The sequence below is a fragment of the Phodopus roborovskii genome, unplaced genomic scaffold, assembly GCF_943737965.1.
Source record: "Phodopus roborovskii unplaced genomic scaffold, PHOROB, whole genome shotgun sequence".
Taxonomy (NCBI): domain Eukaryota; kingdom Metazoa; phylum Chordata; class Mammalia; order Rodentia; family Cricetidae; genus Phodopus; species Phodopus roborovskii.
In genome coordinates, this window is record NW_026125059.1 from 21,042,276 (window position 1) to 21,064,183 (window position 21,908).

General features: G+C 41.0%; 2 protein-coding genes across 4 annotated transcripts in view; both read left to right on the forward strand.

The window, feature by feature from the left end:
* Rbl1 (RB transcriptional corepressor like 1) overlaps positions 1–2,489 on the forward strand; it is a 51,494-nt gene extending 49,005 nt beyond the window's left edge. Inside the window, exon 22 of the mRNA XM_051187697.1 lies at positions 754–2,489. Within this exon, the coding sequence (XP_051043654.1) occupies positions 754–924 (171 nt within the window). The 3' untranslated portion in view covers positions 925–2,489. The remainder of the gene's footprint in view (positions 1–753) is intronic.
* Positions 2,490–13,006: 10,517 nt separating this feature from the next.
* Positions 13,007–21,908, forward strand: part of Samhd1 (SAM and HD domain containing deoxynucleoside triphosphate triphosphohydrolase 1) — a 39,884-nt gene continuing 30,982 nt past the window's right edge. For all 3 annotated transcript variants that reach the window (XM_051187711.1, XM_051187728.1, XM_051187719.1), the window contains exons 1-3: positions 13,007–13,337; positions 17,874–17,940; positions 20,675–20,747. In XM_051187711.1, the coding sequence (XP_051043668.1) occupies positions 13,022–13,337; positions 17,874–17,940; positions 20,675–20,747 (456 nt within the window). In that variant the 5' untranslated portion in view covers positions 13,007–13,021. The remainder of the gene's footprint in view (positions 13,338–17,873; positions 17,941–20,674; positions 20,748–21,908) is intronic.

Below are 21,908 nucleotides of genomic sequence, written 5' to 3' on the forward strand. Positions count from 1 at the left end.
TATTACTCTACTTTTTCAGAGGACCTAGGTTCAATTCCTAGCACCCACATGGTGGCTCACAAGTATTTTTAATGCCGGTCTTGAGGGATCTGATACTCTCTTCTGAACTTTTTGAGCACCAGGAATACACATGGTATATATGCAGACAAAACATTCATATATGTTATGTTAAATAAATAAATAATAAATGAAAATATTTTAGAAACAAACATAAAACTTGGGTAGAAGCTGGTCAGAAAGTGCAGTGAGGGAAAGCACTTGCTGCACAGTCTGATGTCTGAATCCTGTCTCAGACATCCACACTGGAAGGGAAGAACTAACTCCCAAAAGTTTGTTCTCTGAGCTCTGCACAGTGCTATGGTGATAATGTGCCCTATACACACAACACACACACACACACACACACACACACACACACACACACACAAATAAATACAACATGAACTGCTATACCCTTCCTTAAAACATCTGACTCAGAAAGTGAATGGTAAGTCTTGTGGATTTGCATTTCTACCATCAGCTCTTCAGTGTGTCTGCTACTTCTGTCTGGAGGCTAAATTTTAAGGACTACTGTTTAAAAGGTACATCATTTTTTAAAGTCACTCAAGAAGCCACCCCTTTAAGTTGATTCAAAAGATAATTTCAACACCAGTGCTTGATTAGGGTAGAAGATAGAAAGGAGAAAGGCTTAGTTTGTTACTTATAATTTTTCTGTTTTTCCTGTCTTTTACACGTGCTGTCTTGTTTTTGTAGAGTTTGAAAGATATCAACAACATGATAAGGCAAGGTGAGCAGAAAACCAAGAAGCGGGTAATAGCCATCAGTGGAGATGCTGAATCACCTGCCAAACGCCTCTGCCAAGAGAATGATGATGTTTTACTTAAACGACTACAAGATGTTGTCAGTGAAAGAGCAAATCACTAATGGCACTCCTTTTTCTGGTCAAAGCACTTTGGGGTTGTTCTGGAGAAAGTTGGGGGCTCCATCCTCACACTTTTATCACTGGGTTATTCAAAAACTTGCACCAAAAGTAAGTTCCTTCTTAAAAATTTTTATTCAAAATGTATCTGACAAACATGTATTTTCAGTAAGATTAGAATTTTAAGTGCCTTTATAAATATTAATATTTTTTAAAATGTTTGTTCCTTGGCTTACTTTTTAGGATGAATTAAGGAGAAACTATTTTTTAGCTGTCTTTTCAAAATGATCAAATGTCTCCTGTACTTTTTAATATGAGGTCAGTGAGTCTTCTTTGAGATGCTTGTGCTGTATGCTCATGTTGAAGGTTAGGTTAGTTCCCACAATTTGAGAGCTCGGTGATGCACCAGCCTGCCTTGGGCCCAACTCTAGTAACTGTGCATCAGGTGCCACCACTGTGTTAAACTGGCTGCACCCTTGTCTCCTTCCTGTCCTTAAGTACAAGCAACTTTGTACTTAAAACTGCTACATAGTTTTGATTTTCATGATATTACCTTAATTATTATACGTGATTGTATTCAGTCATGTAGTTCTTAAACTGTTTCTTAATCTAGTAAAATAAAATTCAGATAAATGAGAAATTAAATTTCTTTAATAAAGTAGCATTATGATAAGATCATTCTTGTTGGGTATAGTGGGACATACCTATAATTCCAGCAACACAGGAGGATTGCTGGGAATGTCAGGCCAGCCTAGCTGCATAGCAAGTTCCAGAGTAACTTGGGCTACATAGCAAGATCCTGACTCAAAAAAGATCAATTTTCATTCTCATTGTTTATTTCCTGAAAATATTCACATTAAAATCACTTCATGCCTTATAATCGAAATGCTTTTTCTTTCTGTCTTATATATCACTCTTTGTCCCAATAATTATGGTTTCTCGTGAGTTTTCCACTGGGGTTTAACTCCTGGATCCCCTTGAAGATCTTTCCACACTGGAGGTATAGCTTTCTAAAGAATCAGGTCTTTAGTGTTCACCTTTTCCTGGGTGTTTCTAGACTTTGAAAGGATGTGAATAAGCCATTCTTAACTAATATCTAGATGATGTTCCAGTATAAATATTTTAGCTGCAAACTTGTTTTTTTAAATATAAAATGTTGACCTGGCAGTCTCACTCAGATAATGTTTAACTTTTCCAAAACTAGCTAATTTGAATTACTCCAAGATTTGGCTACCAATTAATGATGAGTGGTAACCAAAATTTTATTTTAAAATTTTAAAAAGAGATTTGGTTTTGTTTTATTTTTCTGAAAATTGTATTCTTATGTTTTGTGTAGTATCTACACACTGTAATAAGCCAAATAATAGTCTGTCTTGCATCCTTGTACATATTTCTGTGTAACTGTAACTACTGTGTCACTTTCATTATTAATGTACAAAATATAAATGTGGATTTATTCATTGATTGTGTTAAAAAAAAACACTTGAGACATGTTTTTACCAATTTTCAGGACTTTGTATTAATGTACATAAAACAGTTAATAAAAATTAGAATTTTAAAAACTATTAAACTATTGTACTTTTTACTATATTACTAGAGATAGATATGCAAACATCTAAAATTCATGTCTTGGAGTTAGAGAAATGTCTCAGCTGTCAGGAACACCGGCTGCTCTTGCAGAATACGAGAGTTTGGTTCCCAGCACCCATACTGGGCAGCTTATAACAACCTGTAACTCCAGTTCCAAGGGACCCAGTACCATCTTTTAGCCTCCAAGCCGCTGACCACCCCCTACACACACACACACACACACACACACACACACACACACACAGTGAGGCTTTGAATGAGATGCCTCCCACAGGTTCATGTGCCTCAATAGTTGGTCTCTAGTTGGTGGAACAGTTTAGAAAGGATTAGGGGGTATGGCCTTTGTAGGAGGAAATATGTCACTGGGGAGGGCTTGGGTTTTCAAAAGACTCATGCCATTCCTAGTCTGTTCTATGCCTCTTGCTTGCAGTACCCGCCCTCATGCCTTCGCTCCACTAGATACTATGGACTCTTACCCTCTGGAACCATAAATCCAGTTAAACATTTTCTTTTATAATTTATTTGTTTATTTGTGGTTTTTGTTTTGGTTTTTCTTTTAAAATTTTCAGGGAGTTTGCAAGGGGTGGGGGGGAGGGAAATGAATGGGATGGGATGTATGATGTGAAATCCACAAAGAATTAATAAAGCAGGAGAAAAACAAGTTGCCTTTACTGTGATGTTTTATCATAGCAATAGAAAAGTAACCAAGACAAACATAAATTTAAAAACAAATGAAACAGATCTTTAATAATACAGAAAAGAGACAGGGAGTGAGGATACACACATTTAATCCCAATACTCAGGAGGCAGAGGCAGCCTGATCTACAGTGTGAGTTCCAAGAGAGCCAAAGCTACAGAGAACCCCTGTCTCAATAAAACAAAAGTAAATTTTTTTTTTTTGAGACAGGATCTAACTGTCCTGGAATTCATTATATAAACCAGGCTTGCTACCAAATCATAGAGATTCACCTGCCTCTGCCTCCCAAGTGCTGGGATTAAAAGTGTGCACCACCATGCCCAGCCTGACTGAAATATGTCTTTTTAAATATCTTTTATATCTTTAAAATTCTTTAGCACAGCTTAAAAGTTAATGTTCCTGGTAGTTTTCATAGTCTCTGGGAGAATGGAAAATGACTGCTTAATGGGCATGGGTTTCTTTTTTATTTTTAATTCTTCAACAATTTTATACATTCACATAATACATTCTAGTCACATGCATCCCAACACTCTTTGTAATTCTCCACACACCCTCATGCCACCAAGTCTCCATCCCATTTTTGTGCCTTTGTTTTTACTTTGTGACCTACCGTGTTTAACCAGAGTCACTGGTTTTATCCCATTATGAATTTACTAAATATGTCTGAATTGTAAGCTTCACTTCAGTTAAAAAACAGATGAGCAGGGCATGTGGTTCAATAGATAAAGTTCCTGTCTAGCGTGCCTGAAGCCCTGAGTCTCACACTCAGCACAACATAACACTGGGCATGTGGATACACTGCTGTAATCTCATCACTTGGGAGCTAGAAAAGGAGGGTGTCTTAGAGTTTCTGTGAAAATACTATGACCTTTAAAAGCAAGATGGTGTGTAGGGTGGTAGTTTGAAAGAAAATGGTCCCCATAGGGAATGGCTTTCAGGAGGCGTGGCTTTGTTGGAGTATTATGACAGTGTTGGAGGAAATGTGTCACTATGGAGGTGGGCTTTGATATCTCCTCCCTCATTGAAGCACAAGGCTGCTTCTGCTGCCTGTGGGTCAAGATGTAGAAAGAACTCTCAGTTACTTCTCCAGTACCATGTCTTCATGCATGCTGGAATGTTTCACACCACAACCATAATGGAATAAACCTCTGAAAGTGCAAACTAGCTCCAATTAAATACTTTTCTTTATAAAAGTTGCCATGGTCATGGTTTCTCTTCACAGCAACAGACAGAAGCTGGTACCAGGAGTGGGGTGTTGCTGTGATAGACCTGGCCATGCTTTTGTTTGAAGGAATGTGTACTGGAGACTGAATTAGAAAAGCAGTTGGAGGCTTTAAGTGGAGCTTAATGGGCCAGCCTAGTAGGAACATGGAAGACAGTGGTGCTGGAGGTGATTCGAATGTAGGAGCCTGTCTCAAGAGGTTTCAGAGGAGAAGAATATTAATATGTGGCCTAGAGACCAGTCTTGTGATATTTCAGTGTAGAATGTGGCTGCTTAGTGCTGTTGTCCAAAAAGTTTGCCTGAGGCTAAAATGAAGAATTTTGGATTAATTTTGTTGGCAGAGGAAATCTCAAAACAGCTTTGTATTGACTCTTTGTTTGTTAGTGGTCACTCATATAGAGATGTATAATGAAAAGAAGCAAACTGAGCAAGTAAAAAATACAAAATGTATACATGGAGGAGAAAGGGGTCACCAGGAAATGGAAGTTAAATCCTGTGTTCAAGGAAATAAACTGACTAAGTAATGAAATAAAGGGAATGGTGACTTCAGGGCAAGACCCCACCCAGCTAAGCTTCCAGTTAATGAAAAGGAGTTAAAGAATAGCTTAGGTCCAGGTGTGGTGGTTGTGGTCCTTTGAATGTCATTGGCCCCCATAATCTCACAGGGAGTGGCACTATTGGGAGGTGTGGCTTTTGGGGAGTGGGTGTGGCCTTGTAGGAGGCAGTGTGTCACTGTGGCAGCATGTTGGCAAAAGCTTCTGACCCGTCTGTCAATATTGGAATAACTGACACAAAAACTTAATATTACTTATAAATATTTTCTGATAGCTCAGGCTTGTTACTACTTAACTTTTTGTTTTGTTTTGTTTGTTTTGAGACAGAGTTCCTCTGTGAAAACAGTCCTGGCTATCCTGAAACTCACAAATACCCACCTGCCTCTGCCTCCGGAGTGTTGGGATTATTAGGCTTGAACCACCACAGCCTGGCTACTCCCTAAGTCTTACATTTAAATTAACCCATATTTCTTGTCTATGCTTTGCCATGTGGCTCATAGCTTGTTACTTCATTGTGTACACATCCTGTTTCCTAGGCAGCTGGCTGGTATCTCCTCTAACTTTGCCTTTCTTCTTTATATCATTCTCCTATTTTGTTTGTCCAATTTATAATCCCTGCCTGGCTACTGGCCAATCAGCTTTTTATTAAACCAATCCCAGTGACAAATCTTCAGTGCACAAAAGAACTATTCTATAGCAATGTGCAGACTTCGAGGCTTCCTGTGCTCAGGATACTACCCAGTGTTTCCGTTGACTTTCTGTTACCTTCAAGATGTAACACTCTTACCACATCGGCCTGCATGCTCCCTGTCATGATGCTAATGGACTGAACCGCTGAAACTAAGTGAGCCACCCCAATTAAATGTTTTCTTCATAAGAGTTGCTGTGGTCATGGTGTCTTTTCAAGAGAAACCCTAACTAAGACAGTGGGGTATTGCTGTGATAGGCGTGACCATGTTTTTGTTTGGAGTAATATGAACTTTGGGAGTCTGTGTCAGGAAAGCCATGGAATGCTTTAAGCTCTGCTTAGTGGTTCACACTAGTAGGAGCATGGAAGACAGTGGTGTTAGATGTGAATTGATGAACTATGGGGATCAAGAGGTTTCAAAGAAGACTGTTAGTTTGTGGCCTACAGACTGGTCTTGTGATATTCTGGTGAAGGAAGTGTCTGCTTTTGGCCCTTGTCTAAAGACTCTGCCTGAGGTTAAAGTGAAGAGTTTTTGATTAATTTTGTTAGTAGAAGAAATCTCAAAACAGCCTAGAATAGACTGTTGTGTGGGTATTAGTGGTAGTGCTAATGAAGATTTATAATGAAATGGAGCATGCTGAGCATAGTAAATTACAAAATGGAAATTATGACTAGAAAAAAGAGCACCAGGAAGTGGAATGGAGCTAAATGTTCAAGAAGATAAACAGATTAAGAAATGGAATAAAGGGAGTGGTAACTCAAGGCAAGATCACACCCAGCTAAGTTTACAACTTGTGGGGGGGAAAAAAACCTAAAGAAAAGCTTAGAGTGTGGTGTGGTGGGGCACACCTTTAATCCCAGCACGGAGAAGGCTGGCAGATCTTTTGAGTTTTAGACCAGTGTGGTCTACAGATTCAATTTCAGCACAACCCAGCTGTTACGATTTAATTGAACAAGGGACAATGTTCCAGCCCCATCAAGCAGCAGAAATAGGCAGCTTTGGCCACGTGGCTCTCACTTTGGAGTTAAGGACATTAGAAATGGGTTATGGAATTTGCCTCCACACATAAAGAAAGCTGCTGAGGCTAGGCATGTGTCTAGGTGTCTCTGAATTCAGGTCTAGTAGAGAGCCCATTGCATGAAGCTATGAAGTTGAAGCCTGGATTGCCTTGGAAACCCCAAGATGTGGGAGATGCCAGAGTCATGGAATACTGCTAAGAATCGCTAAGAATCGCTGCATGACAATGGAGTAGAACCAACCCAAGGGAGAGAAGTGTGTGGCAGTCAACAAAGCTGAGCAGAGTTGGAGGTCTGAAGAGTGTTTTGACATCAGACATAAAGATGCAATTTTGAGTTTGCCCAGCTGGTTTTTGATCTTGCTTTGGTTCATTATTTCCTCACTATGCCCCCTTCCCTACATTTTGGAATGGTAATGGAATGGTAACATATATATGCCCTGTGCTATTGTATGTTGGAAGTATGTGATCTGCTTTTTAATTTTGACTTTACAGCTAAGAGATTGCATGAATGCCTTACACTTTTAAATAAGTTTGAGACTGTTACAGCCTATGGAGACTTTTGAAGTTGGACTGAATGCATTTTTTCATCATGATATGGCTATAGGCCTATGGAGGCCAGAGAGTAGAATTTGGTGGTTTGAAAGAAATTGGCTCCCATAGAGAGTGGCATTATTAGTAGGTGTGGCTTTGTTAGAGTAGGTATGGCCTTGTTGGAGAAACTGTGCCACTGTGAGCTTGGGCTTTGAGGTCTCTATGCTCAAGCTACAGTTGATGTAGCATGCAGTTGGTTTTGCTCCACATGGCTTGCTCAGTTTGCTTTCTTACAGAATCACCAGCCTATGGCACCATCCAGCATGGGCTGCCCCCCTCCTTTAATCACTAATTAAGAAAATGCTCCAAGGCTTGCCTATAGCCCGATCTTAATAAGGCATTTCTCAATTGAGGTTCCCAGCTCTCAGATAACTTCTGCCTGTGTCAAGTTGACATAAAACCATCCAGGATAGAGCTTCAGGAAATTCAGTCATCTCCATAACAAGTTCAAATTGGAGACCAGCCTGGGCTACATGAAACCTTGTCTCAGAAAAAAAAAAAAAAAAAAAAAAAAAAAAGAAGGAGGAGGAGAAGGAGGAGAAGAAGAAAGGACAACAGCCAAGATGTAGAACCACCTTAGTTGCCCATCAACAGATGAATGGAGTTTTAAAATTAGCATTTGCACTACAGTATTTTATTTAGAAATAAAAAATGTTAACTCCCTCCCCCCAAAATCCCAACCTATTGTTAAACATTCTTGTATGGCTGACAGACTGATAATAACAAAGAACTTCAGTGATTGTGATAAGTTGAAACAATACAGGTCCACTGCCAAATTGTCTTCTGCTATCTCAGCCCCCTAAATTTACTTATTGCCCACCTCTGTGTTTGTCCTAGCATCTTTTGGATCTGTACAACCAGCCCTTTAACTTCCCCCAACCCAAAAGCTAAGGTCATCACATAGCATATGAGGCTACAGCAAAGATTTCTCCCTCTGACCTGCCTACGTGGGCTTGCCACCAGTGCATTTACCTTGCTTACTTATAATCCTCTTTGTTTTGTTACAATAAAAACTTTGTCAAACTCTTGCCATGTTGGCACACAGAATTTAGGGCAATCTGAATCTCCCTTTCAAGGTGTGGTCACGTGCGCACTTAGCTCCAGGACCTTCTTTCTTTTACAGTAAGAGCTATGCTTAGACAGGAAGAAGGAGATGATGTCATTTGCAGGAAAACAGATGGAAATGGAAATGAATAAGACTTACTGCTTTTTTTCTCTCATATGAAGAATCTAGATGTGTTTGAAGTATGTGTACATAGCAGGGATGTAGTATGCATAAGTCTCATATTATGTACCAAGTGAAAGAACTCAAATACCAATGTTATTTACATTACAATCTAGGAAAGGCAAAACTATAGTAGTATAAAAGCAGACAACAGTTGATCAGGTACAGAGTGTGACTTTCTCCACAAGCTGTTCTGGTGGCTTTAGACTAGCTAATTGTAGCAATGACAAGTTTCCTTTCTGTTGTTGCTCACACTACCAAGCCAATCCATGCTGGCAAAAAGACAAGCTGATGTCATGTGACTACCACTAGAATTTAGAAAACCCACAAGGGTTTAAAATGTGAGGTATGATTAACTTCTAGCAATGAGAGTTTTAGCTTTTTGTCTTGTTTTTGCTGTCCTGAAACTTGCTTTGTAGACCAGGCTGGCCTAAAACTCATGTAGATGTGCCTGCCTCTGCATCCTGAATGCTGAGATTAAAGGAGTGAGCCATCACACAAGGCTCTAAGCAGTCTTGCCGTGAAACTTCTTAAAAGCAATAGCATTGTTCCTCAGGTTAAGTTATAGAATAAGAATTTCAAAGCTAGTTAGGTGCAAGTTTCAGGGCACTTGTGTGTGTGCGGCACTGAACAAGTAAGTCATTTCACCTCTGCCCTTCATCTGTTACAAGGATATGATTGTTAGGAGTAGTTTTTCCTCTGGTCTGGTCCCACCGCCACGCCAGCCCCAATTAACATACACAGACTCTGTATTTGATATTATGCTGTTGGCCAGTTACTGGTTTCTTAACGGCCAGCTCTGTCTTAAATACTAACCCATTTCTATTAATCTAAGTATTTCCACATTCTGCTCTCTCCAGTCTCTACATGCTGACCCCTCCTTCCTACTTCCTCTCTCCTACTTTCTCCTAGTCCCTCATATCTTCCTTTCCTATTGGCCAACAGTGCTTTATTCATTAACCAATAAGAGAAACATATTTACAGAATGACATCTCCCATCATATGATAGCATCTGGGGTCTTTGTCCAGAATAAGTTCCTATCTTACTACCTGCCTTTTGACTAAAGGCGTTAAAGGTAACCTGACTAAGTCAATCATTTTATAATGTTCACAGTGGTTGTCAGTCCAGAAATGGAGGTCACCTTTCTTGTTGAAGACATTCTCTCAAGATCTTCAGTTGGGATAGGAGTCCTCCCTGGCCCTCATGCCTGCATTCTGCATAAGCCCTCATGCTTTGTTCCTTCCTTGACCTCATCTCTCACTGATTCTTCCTCTGCCCCTTGGTATTTCTCAACTCCAGGCATGCTTCTGCTTATGGGGACTTGCTTTCTCTCTTGAATGCTTCTCTATACTACACGGTTAACTTCTTCATCTCTGCTCAAATGTCACCGTTCCCAAAGACCTGTCCGGATTATCCTACCCAACATAGCAACTCTATCTTTCTCTACTCCTGATCTCTTAATTTGAGCTATAATTTTGTTGTTGTTGCTGTTTTTCAAGACAGGGTTTCTCTGTGTAGCTTTGGAGCTTGCCCTGAAACTCACTTTGTAGACCAGGCTGGACTCAAACTCACAGAGACCTGCCTGCCTCTGCCTCCCAAGTGCTGGGATTAAAGGGATTTTGTCTGTATAGTTTGTTGGTGTGTCCTAGTTGTCCAGAGCAATACTAAGCGAGTTCTAAGTACCCAGTAAACACTCATATTTGATGGATGAAATGTGTTAATAACCACATAAACTTAACTCTAGAATAACCAGTGAAGGAAACTCTTATGAAAATTAAAAGAGTATACATTAGGGCAAAATGTGTGTGCAGGTGTACATGTCCTTGTGCACATGGAATGGCCAGAGGACCACATGTAGAATTCTGTTCTCTCTCTCTCTCTCTCTCTCTCTCTCTCTCTTTCTGCCTTATTTTTTTTTTAGACTAAGTCTCACTGTGTATCTCTGGCTAGCCTAGCCTGGTACTTGCTGTGTAGACTAGGTCGGACTTGACCTCACAGAAATCCCTGTGCCTCTGCCTCCTTTGTGCCAAAATTAATGATGTGCACCACTACTCCTAGAAGACATGGTCTCTTTCTGAACTTGAAGGAGACTGGCAGACAGCAAGCTCCAACAATCCTCTATCTCCAACTCCCTGCTCTTCTCCCAACACTATAATTACACGTGTGCCAAGGCCCATCCATGAAGGTCAGCAAGCATTCTTATCCACTGACCCATATCCTCAGCTTTATGTGGTCACTATGATGACCAGGTCATCCTGAACTCAAGGTCTTCCTGCCTCTGCCTCAAGTGCTAGGATGCAAGAAAAAAAAATTTTTTTTTTAAAGAATTTGGAGCCAAATGGCAGTGGCACATGCCTTTAATCCCAGCACTAGATAGGCAGAGGCAATTAATCTCTGAGTTTGAAGCCAACCTGGTCAGCAGAGCATGGTCCAGGACAGCCAGGGCTACCCAGAGAAATCATGTCTCCAGAAAAAGAAAGAAAGAAAGAATGAATGAATTTGTGTTTAGCTTTGAAATTTGCATAGATGGAAAAAATATCTTCTAGAAGCAATGTTTAGTGAAGGCTGAAGAGGAAGTAAAACAGTGAATCGGAGTGGGGAGATTTAAAAATCACAAGCCTGATTCAGTCAGGACCAAATTTCACAATTTCATGGAATGGGAAGGACCTTAAAACGGTTGATGCTATTGCCTAACCATTGCAAGATTGACTTTAGAAGAGGAAGCTTGGGCAGGGCTTCCTCTCAGTGTGGGCAGGACTCCTGTCTGGTAGCTACTGCTCCCCAGGCTGTGGGATGACTAAGTGGTAACTAGAACTAGAGTTGACCAAGTGACACACTGGAAAGAGTCAGTTTTTTGAGATGAAATCCTGTGCCCACAGGCTCCCAATGTTTTTACCAGCATGTAACCTTGAGCTAATAACTAATAATGAGAGAATAGGAGGAAATAATGCATTTTTTTAAAAAAAGACGTGTGTGTTAAATTAATATTAAAAGTGGAAAAAATTGTATGTGTGTGTGTGTGCTCTTGTGCCATGACATACATATGGAAGTCAGAAGACAATTTCCCAGAGTCAGCTCTCTTCTTCCACCTTTCTGTAGGATCTTAGACCCAAACTCAGATTGTGACACTTGCACAGCAAGTGCCTCTAGCTATTAAGCCATCTTGCTAGGTCAAGCTGAACACATAAATCTAATAGAGTAAACTTAAAACCCAATCTGTATCACCTTCTATTGCTAATTGCTATGAGAAAATCCTTTCCCACACATCTTAGAAGCACAAATCAAAGCTGGGTGTTGGTGGCACATGCCCTTAATCCCAGCACTCAGGAGGCAGAGGCAGGCTGATCTCTGAGTTCTAGGACAGATTAACCCTGTTAATCTGGTGGCGTGCGCACCAGCCATCATGGGCATAAAATACATCTCTTTTACCCTCTTGTTCCAATCACGCAAGTCTTGACAACTGTGGGTAGTTTTCACCAAGTACTCTGTTGACAGGATGGAGGATGCTTTTCTGGGCCAACAAGTTACCAAGAGCATGGACATTAGAAGCTTGCGGTCTGTTATTTCCACTCTCCTCCCCATCTTTGTGCTTCACTTTTCAAATGTAACAAATTTGTTAAATGTGTCAGTATTTGTGAAACCTTTAGAACAAGTGCCCTGAACCAAGAGCTAAGAATACTTCAGTTTATCACATTTCTTGTTTTCTTTGTTTCGGTGCTGGGGATTGCCCTCTGGGCCTCAAGCACCTGCAGCTGTTGAACTCACCACTAACCTTCTAATTCGCACTGCTTGGTGTTAAAGTAACCTAGCTGTAGATGTATGTGTCTTGCTTTCTGAAAAGGTGTTGACTTTTTTATTAGCAGTGGTCATTGTACTAGTAATGTGTGGAACAGGGTTTATGGGGAAGTTTGGGTCTTTCGCCAAAATGACTTAAAGCAAAAGAAAATGCCTGTCATTTGGGCACTAACCAGTAATTAGTGAAAATCCTGTCTATTTGGAAATAAATTTGGCATCTTAGAGCGATCCACTGCCAGCTGTGAATTTGTGAAACGCAAAAGGACAGACTGGCAACTAGCTGGCAATCATTGCAGGATCTTCCAGTTAGGCCAGTCCTTTTGTCCCTTGTTTTCTGCACTGCGATGGTACTAGCAGCTTCATTGCCTTCTAGGTACTCTTTACAAGCTTACAGCTAGGAGCATTTGAAACCCGGCAAAAAGTATTCGTTCAGAGGAAGGTACCTGCAGTCCACCAGAAGACCCTTTAATCGGGATTGTGGTGGAAGCTTCATTAGCCCAGGTACCCTCTCACCCCGGCCTGGTTCTTAACAGCCTTTACTCTTCTTAACCACAGCCCTAAGTTTTGCTTCTCTAATAATCCCGCCCTTTCGGAGAAACACAGGGGCGGAGTTGAGGGCGAACGCATATCATTAAGCTTGCGCAATGGGTCGGGCGGTAGCGCCCCAGGAAGGCCGAACTCCCAGGGCTGATGTCCGGCGCGCCTGCGCAGTAGGCCCGCATGGCGCGGCTGAATGGACTTGCCTCCAGGGCTGTGGCGTCAGTGCGACTGCGCGCGAACCGGGTGCCGCGCTACTTAAGTTCGCTGCACACAGTGTCAGAGGTAGCCATGAGGAGGGGAGATCCCGAGCAGCCCGCTAAGCGGCCTCGCTGCGATAGCAGCCCAAGAACGCCACAGAGAACCCCTCCTGCAGCGTCAGTTGCGTCTCCCGGCTCCGACCTCCACACCGACCTCCGGACCTGGGAAGTGGAGGACGTGTGCTCCTACTTAGAGGGATGCGGCTTCAAAGAGAAGAAAGTGCTGGACAGCTTCAAAGGTTACGGGGCTGAGGGACTGGGGATTGCGACCGAGGGGCTGAGCGGTGGGGACCCACCCGAGAGGCATCCGAAGGGGGAGGCTCACGGAGCGGAGGCCCCTGGGGGAAGCGGCTTGCGACGGGAACCCAGACCTGAGGCGGGAGGCGCCCCGACGCGCGCGGTCCAGGCGGGCTACCCGAGGTGGGCGCGGGCGAAGTGTGAGCCCATAGGAAGGTGCTGGCCCTGGGAGGTTTGCATCTTCTTCTGGTGGATGGGTATCTTCGGGAAATTGTCACTTCTTCTGTCAAGAGAGATCCCCGCCCTTCTTAGATCCCACCACCACCCAGCAGTGGCTTGCGGTCTTTCAGGCTTACCAAGCTCGGGACAACCTTCTGTGCTAACCGCAGCTCCCAAAACACTTGACCCCAAGAGAGATTTTGGCGCTTTTAAGTTTCGCTTCTTAAGTCGTTCCCGGAATTTGGGGTTTTCCTAAAAAGGGAGGGAAATTGGTTAATCTCCAGAGTCTCACTGACCACCATAGCTTCCCAGCAGGGCTCAGTATGTGCTGACTGTATTTGCAGAGTGCTCCTGATCAATTTCTCTTCCAAAATAAGAACAACTTACTCAGTTGGCCGCTGAAACCCCAGCATTCCACAATTTGGGCACGCAGAGGGGAGGGGTAGAGGCTGAGAAATTTAAGTGATTCTTCTGACTCTTGCTCATGCATCAGTCAAACATTTCTAATCTACTCAATTTGTTTGTGGTAGCGGTTAAGCCTAACCCCTTGCTAAATCCCGAGGTGTTCCCTGGGAACGAGGTTCTTAGGTGGTTGTGATTTGCAAATTCAGTAAACTTGACTTCTTGTGGGGCGGAGCCCTGTATGCTTAATTGAAGAAAGGGGTGAGAAGTTTAAAGTTCAGGACTTGAAGATAGTTCACATATAGGAACTCGGGTTTCTCTTTCCCCTCTACAGAAAGTAACTTGGGGGGGGGGCAGAACACTAAGACAGTGTCTCTATGTAACTCTGGCTCTCCGGGTACTCTCTATGTAGGTCATGTTGGCCTCGAACTCAGAGATCCACCTGACTCTGCCTCCTGTGTATTAGGATTAAAGGCATGAGCCACCACACCTGGCAATATTTTATTTTAATTTTATATGTGTGAGTGGTCTGCCTTCATGTATGTATATGCACCATGTGTGTGCCTGGTGCCCCTGAGTCCAGAAGAGGGTGTAGCTCCCTCTGAAACTGAAGTCACAGATGGTTGTGAGCTGCGGTGGGGGTGTTGAGACCTGAATCTGAGCCCTCTGCAAGGGCAGTGAATGCTCTTGCCCTCTGACTTATCTCTTCTGGCTTTATTTTTAATTATGTTTTTAAGGGGGTAAAGATGGGGAATTTATCACATGAGAGGAGAGGAGAGGGCATTCAATCCTCTGGAGCTGTTGTGTTAAAGGCCTAAAGTGAATTCTAGGTACACAAAAGCAGTGTGTGCTCATAACTGCTAAGCCATCTCTTTAGCCCCAGATGATGTTTTGATATCCAAAAATGTTAAGTAGTTTTCCAAAGTCACATCACTAGACAAAAGATGCAGAGTTGGATTTTTTAGAGGTTAGGTCTTTGGATTCCAGACTTCATTCCAGTTATTTCTTAACCAGCGTTCCCAATAAATAATTACTGGGGAACATATCCCTGTAGCCCTACTCTTGGGGAGGCTGAGGCAAAACAATCAAGACTTCAGGTCCCAGTCTTAGGTCTTCAGGCCAGACTTTGGGGAACATAACCAAAATTAGAAAATCAAGTAAAAGCATTGGAGAAAAAAAATATATCCTGTAATGATGAGTAAAATAACAAGAGACCATTAACAACCTACCAATAAATTTAAGTAAAGCAGTTCCATATCAATAGTATAAAAATACTGGGTTTAATATAATAACTAGAAAAGATTATTAGTAAATGAAATGTGTATTTCAGTAAAGTTGATAGAAGTGTCCATTAGCTCAACTATGGACTGTTTGGTAGTGCCTTTTGACTTATAGTAAATAGTGATGGCTAACATTTATTAGGTATATTCTTTGTATGAAGTATTGCTATATTTATTTTACAAGCTTTTCGGGAGAGGGATAGAAATTTTGTGTGTCAGTATATAACATGGAGGATGAGACCGACAGCTTTGTTCATGCTATGTGTAGACTGAACTACTGAGTCACACATACCCCTATGCTGTACATATTTTATTTTATAAAATCTTACAACAGAGGCCAGGGAGATGGCTTGGTCAGCAACGTACAGACATGAAGACCTGAGTTCTGAATTCCAGTACCCACATGAAAAGTTGGGTTTAATGGTGCATACTTATAACCCCAGGGGCGAGGAAGCAGAGACAAGTAGCTCCCTGAGGTTTGCTAGCCAAGCATTCTATCTGAATTGTACAAATAAACTAATGCACACATGCATATACATAAATAAGAAATGAATAAATCCTAGAAAAATACCAGACAGAGCAGTAATTAATGAAAATACCTGACATTGACCTCCAGCTTTTGACAAGTACATGCACAGGTGTGTGAATGCACCCCCACACAAGTGCACATACATATAAAATGTTTTAGAATTTGTATATAATTTAGACTACAGAGTAGCCATTAAGAAAGATACAGGTGAGCTGGAAAGATGATTCAGTGCTTTAGAGCACTTGTTGCTCCTACAGAAGACCCCGGTTTGATTACCAGCACCTTCATGGTAGCTTAAAACCATCTGTAACTCCAGTCGGAGGATCTGGTGTCCTCTTCTGTCCTTCACTGGAACCAAGCACACATGTGCACATATGTATATGCCAGCCAAACACTCATCCATATAAAATAAATCTTTTTTTTTTTTTTTTTTTTTTTTTTTTTTAGAGAGAAAGGTGTAGACTTTCATCATTGAGAATAACTATGTTTAGAATGTTGGATGGGAAAAATTGTATGTAAATAAGTATGTTATCTCAAGATGTTTACAGTATTATGTGCTTTCAAAGGATGCTTTAGAAATAAAACTCTGGGTACTCTCCAGTCTGGTTTTAATCCGATGATTCTAAGAACAATTGATTTAAATGTCCTTCTCTAACCCAGCCCCTAACCCTGACTTAAAAGACAGGAAGCTGCTCACCTGGCAGAGCCTCACAAGCAGTTAGGTTTCACTTTACTTTTCCCTTGCTTTTCTCAGAAATAGTTTACATGAATAATTTATGAATGTTCATGTGATTCATCAAAATAGTTCTCAAGTTAGTTACCTAATCAAGAGTTTTCATTTCAATTAGAATGTCAAAAGTATGTTACTTGCCTAGTATGTACAAAGACCTAGATTCAATCCTTAGGAACATTAATTTTTTTAAGTTTTGAACTCTGGCCAGGCATGGTGGTTTACTCCCTGCAGTTGGGAGGCAGAGCAAGTAGATTTTTATGAGTCTGAGGCCAGCCTGGTCTACATAGTGAGTTCCAGGATGACTAGAGCTACGTAGTGAGACCCTGACTCAAAAAACCTAAATAAATAAAATAGGAAGGGAGAAGGAGAGATAATTCAGTGGCCAAGAGTGATTGCCTCTAATCATGAGGCTGGAGGACTGGAGTTCCTGTGAACTCCAGTAATCCATCTCTACAGTAGGACGTAGACAGGAGAGGATGGCTGGTGATTGCTGGCCTCCACCTAACCATGCCCCAGGTTCAGGAAAGAGCCTTGTCACAGAATAACAGGCAGAGAGTGGTGGAAGAAGACACTCAGTGCCCTCCGTGTGTCAGTTCTGGTGCACACCATACACACACACACACTTTAAAAATATACTAAATGTATATTATGTTTTGAAATATTTTTAAATTTTTAATATTTTATAGAATGCATATACATACATATACATGTAGATATATTTGGTTTTTTTAGACAGGGTTTCTCTGTATAACAGTTCTAGCTGTCCTGGAACTTATTTCATAAGCCAGGTTGGCCTTGAACCCACAGAGATTCACCTGCCTCTGCCTCCTGAGTGCTGGGATTAAGGGTATGTGCCACCGCTGCCCAGTCAAAATGTTTGTGTGTGTGTGTGTGTGTGTGTGCGTATAAAGTATGATGAGTTCATGTCCCAGTGTCTGAGAAGCATTGGTTCCAAGACCCAAGCAGGTATCTAAAAATCTGATGTTTCGTCCATTCCATGAAATAACAATAGTGTTTGCATCTAACCTGTGTACTCTCACATCTGTATACTTTAAGTCATTTCTACATTACTATAATGCCTTCTATAGTGTTATAGTATAAATAGTTGTCAAACCATATTTTTACAAGTCATCTACAATAATGGATAGAAGTTTTTACATGTTCAATATAGGTGTAGGGTTTTTTTCTGAATATTTTCCATTAATACCATAAATAAGGAAATCTGTGGCTACTGAAGACTGGCTGTAGGTTATAAGGTTCACTGCCGGTAATGGGTTCTTAGTAAATAGAAGCTGAATAAATTCTGATGGATTCAAACTGAAAGAAACTGGAAAACATGCTATAAATATTGAGTTTGCTTTTTCTTCTTCCACAGAAAATAAAATCACGGGTTCATTTCTGCCCTTTCTTGATGAGTCTCATCTTGAAAAACTTGGAGTAAGGTAAGAATAGTGAAATTCACAGCTAGACCAGGTACGTTATTCACCTTTCAGAGACAAAGCTCAAGATCTTGGGTTTTACCCATCCTCAGTTCAATACCTTGCTATGTTTTAAAACAGAATCCATCACCTGCTGTTTTTGATGTACCTTGTGTTTATTTTTACATGTGGTTTCTATTTCAAAAGTCTTTGCTCACGAGCATTCTTGAAGTTTGTAGAGACCAACTTTTACTCTCAAATTCAGAATAGTTGACTTATATACACTGGAAATATATAGGAGCCAGCAAGAAAAAAAAAAATATCAAGAAAGTCAAAGTCACCGTCCTATCTATTTGTAGATCTTCCTAGAACTAATTGAGGACTGGGATGTGTCTGAGTAGGTATTGTCCCTTTATAGTTTTGTACACACACATGTAGATATCTCTGTATATGACTGAAGGTTCTAGGGTCTAAGTTAGAGCTCAGAGTTAAAGATCTTAGCTGAGTATTCAGTGTTTATGTGTGCTTTAAAATGGAGCTTTTCTTTCTTTCAGAATTGGCAACAGTTATTTAATGTTTGTGGTAACAGTAACTAGAGAATAAAAACAAAGGCTTATTCTGAGTTACTTCAGGTCCTACACTTAGACTGGAAATAGATTGTGAATGAGCATCAACAAAGAGTATTAGCTGTCCTTTAGAAACTGCCAGTCCTCGGGGACTTTTACTTTGTTTCTTTCATACCCATTTCAGCAGTCTCAGCCTTCCACTCCTCACCTTATTACCTGGGAACTAGTGGGTTTTTCTCCTAATCTCTTTTACTATTGACTTGTTTGGCAGATACTTGTGGGAGGCTCATTTGGTTCTAGGCACTCCTCTGAGAACTTGGGGCACATGGGTGAACAAGATAGGCAAATCCCAGAAGGAACACTACTGAACACTGTATGTCTTGTACCCTGCTTCCTGCCTCTGAGATGAAGTCTGTGACTCTTAGACTTGGGTTAGCCTGTAATGTTGCCACCTGTTACGTGTTTAAATTACCTAAAATTTGATTAAATTGGGGCCAGAGCTGTGGCTCAGAGGGTAAGAGCACTTACTGTTTTTCCAGAGGACCCTAGATCAGTCCCCAGTGACAACATTGGGTCTAATGCCCTTGCTGGCCTCCACAGACCATAATGTCCTCATGTGCACAAACCCCCACACACAGACACACAATTAGAAATAAAATATTTTCATTTAGATGAATTAAAATTTTTTAGTTTATTACGGTTTAATACATTAGTTCTTCTGTTGTACTATCTACACTTCAAGTGATCAGTAATCACTTGTATCGCGTTGCCACACAGGACAGATAAGGACACTTTGGCAAATGCAGAAAAGTTCTGGGAGGCGGCTGCCTCAGAGGATACCACAGCATCATCCAGTGAGCCCGTGGTACTAGCCTAGCTTGCTGCTGTGTTATGCTTTTCTCTTCTTTCTTTCCTTTCTCACCTTCTCTCTCTCTCTCTCTCTCTCTCTCTCTCTCTCTCTCTCTCTCTCTCTCTCTCTCTCTTTCTTTATCCTTCCCTGTCCCCCAACTCCTGTTTCCAGGATATAAACTCCTAAATAAATTTCCTGTATATGAGCTGTTGTGTTGGACTCAGCATTTTATGGGGAATCCTGTTTAGACAAACACTTTCTGTATTCCTTCAACTTTTGGTTAAATACTGACTTATGGAGGTTTTTCCAGAAAGTGAACATTGCTATACTGAATATACATATGATGATATCTCTGTATACATCCTGAGAACTACTCCTAGATTTTGTGATTGCTGTTTTGATACAGCAAAGAAGCCAATTGTGGTACTTCTGACTTGAAGTCTATTAAGACGTTTAACAAGATTTTTTTGTTCAACCTGATTAGATAGTAGATCAGTCAGGGATACTAATATCTACCTGCTGCTGTTTTCGTTAACATTTCAGTCAGGTGTGTTTCTGTTATGTATCAACCAATGAGCAATCACATATGAAGCAGGACATTATAAGATTCTGAGCTGTTCATATGCAGTTCCCATGTGAGTATATCCCCAGCTGGAGCATTATAGATAGTGGAAGGTAAAGTACAAAGCTAAAACCTCCACAGATACTAGTTCATGCTTGAGTCATACCTGGCGTTCATCAGTCAGTAAAGCATATGCTGGCTTCAATTTGGTTAAAAAATAGATTTGAGATGCAAAGTGAGCATCCAATAGAGGTGGAGGGCAGTTTACTGGGGGACAAAGTGCTGGCCTTCCTCAGAGTACAGAGCGGCAGCCTGATGGGAAGTCAGGAAGACTTTGTGACCATCAGCAGGGTGGGGGTCTGAGCTGATGCAGGCTGTTCTGGTTACATGGGAACTAGGTACACTTTGCCCCCATCAGTTGACCATCAACCATCAGCAGTAGGGAAGGGAAGTAGTGGCTTTCCCGACAGACAGAAGCTGAATTATGAGGTTTCTGAGGCATTCAGAGTTGAGGTTCTGTTTACCTGGTAAGAATCTGGCCTGGGTTGGGTCTGAGGCATCATTCTAGGACATTGTCAGCAGTGGAGCTTGCTTTGTGACCCAACACTTCTTATGGGAGCAAAGTTTCTAGGAGTACATTTGAGTTACTGATTTTCCTTCTAATTCTATTGTTTCTTTTTATTGGTGCGGAATCTGTAGAGCTGGCCATATGCTACCAATACTCCTGGAATTATTATTAACCAAGTACTGATACACTTACTTACATTGTTTCAATTTTAGTGCCTTGGAGGAGAGGAAGAAGATGATTGCATGTATCCAAGAATTGAGTCAATCTCACATAGAGCTAATGAAGGTAAAAGGTGTATAAAAAAGTATATAAATAGCATTACTTTATATAAGTGGTATTGGATCATAAGATATTATAGCTTACAACTTTGATTTATGATACCATTTAGTGTGTGTGTGTGTGTGTATACATAAAGTATCACAGCCCAGTGGTCAGAACACAACTTTTGGTAGTTGGTCCTCTCCTTCTACTATGTGGGCATAAGGGATAGAACTCAGGTCATGAGGCTCAAGTGTCTTTACCCACTGATATTTTTGGCAATTATCTAATTTGACACAAAAGCCCTAGTAACCTTCAGCCATTAAAATAACTTTTATGTATTAGTTTTTATTTTCATTCATTTATTTATTTTTGAAGGAGTGTCTTACTATTTAGCCCTGGCTGTCCTAAAACTTGTTATGTAGACTAGGCTGATCTCAAACTCAGAGATCCACCTGCCTCTGCTCCCAAGTGCTGAGAATAAAGACATGCATCACCACATTTGTCAAGGTTTTCTTTTTCTTAGTTTTTATTAATTAATTTATTTTTATATGTATTAGTGTCTTGCCTGCATGTATATATGTGTATTTTTTTTTTTTACATGATCCCAGTAGAGGCTAGAAAAGGGCATTGGATACTTGGATACTCTGGAACTGGAGTTACAGATCATTGTAAGCTATTGTGTGTGCAGGTGCTGGGACTTCTTTCTATGCTTTGACCCTATTACTCTGGAGAGATTCTACATATACAGTAACTGAACAGTTAATGGGATTGTGTTATCTTGTGGGTTAGTAACAGACTAGGATATCATATAGCCACTACAAATCATAAGCAGACCATGTGACTGTGTAAGGAATCATTTATATCAAGTTACAATAGTAAGAATGAAAATGACCACTGGGTATGGTAGCACACAGCTTTAGTTCCAGCACTCGGGAGGCAGAGGCAAAGGTAGGTGAATCTCTGAGTTAGAAGACAGCCTGCTCTACAGAGTGAGTTCCAGGACTGCCAGGGCCACACAGAGAAACCCTGCCTCAATAAATAATAAATAAATAGGCCAGTTATAAGATAGTAATGAAAAGCTTGGCGTTTGTGGCACACACCTTCAGTGCTGGCACTTGGAAGGCAGAGCTAAGCAGATCTCTGTGAATTCGAGGCCAGCCTGGTCTACAGAACAAGTTCCTGGAC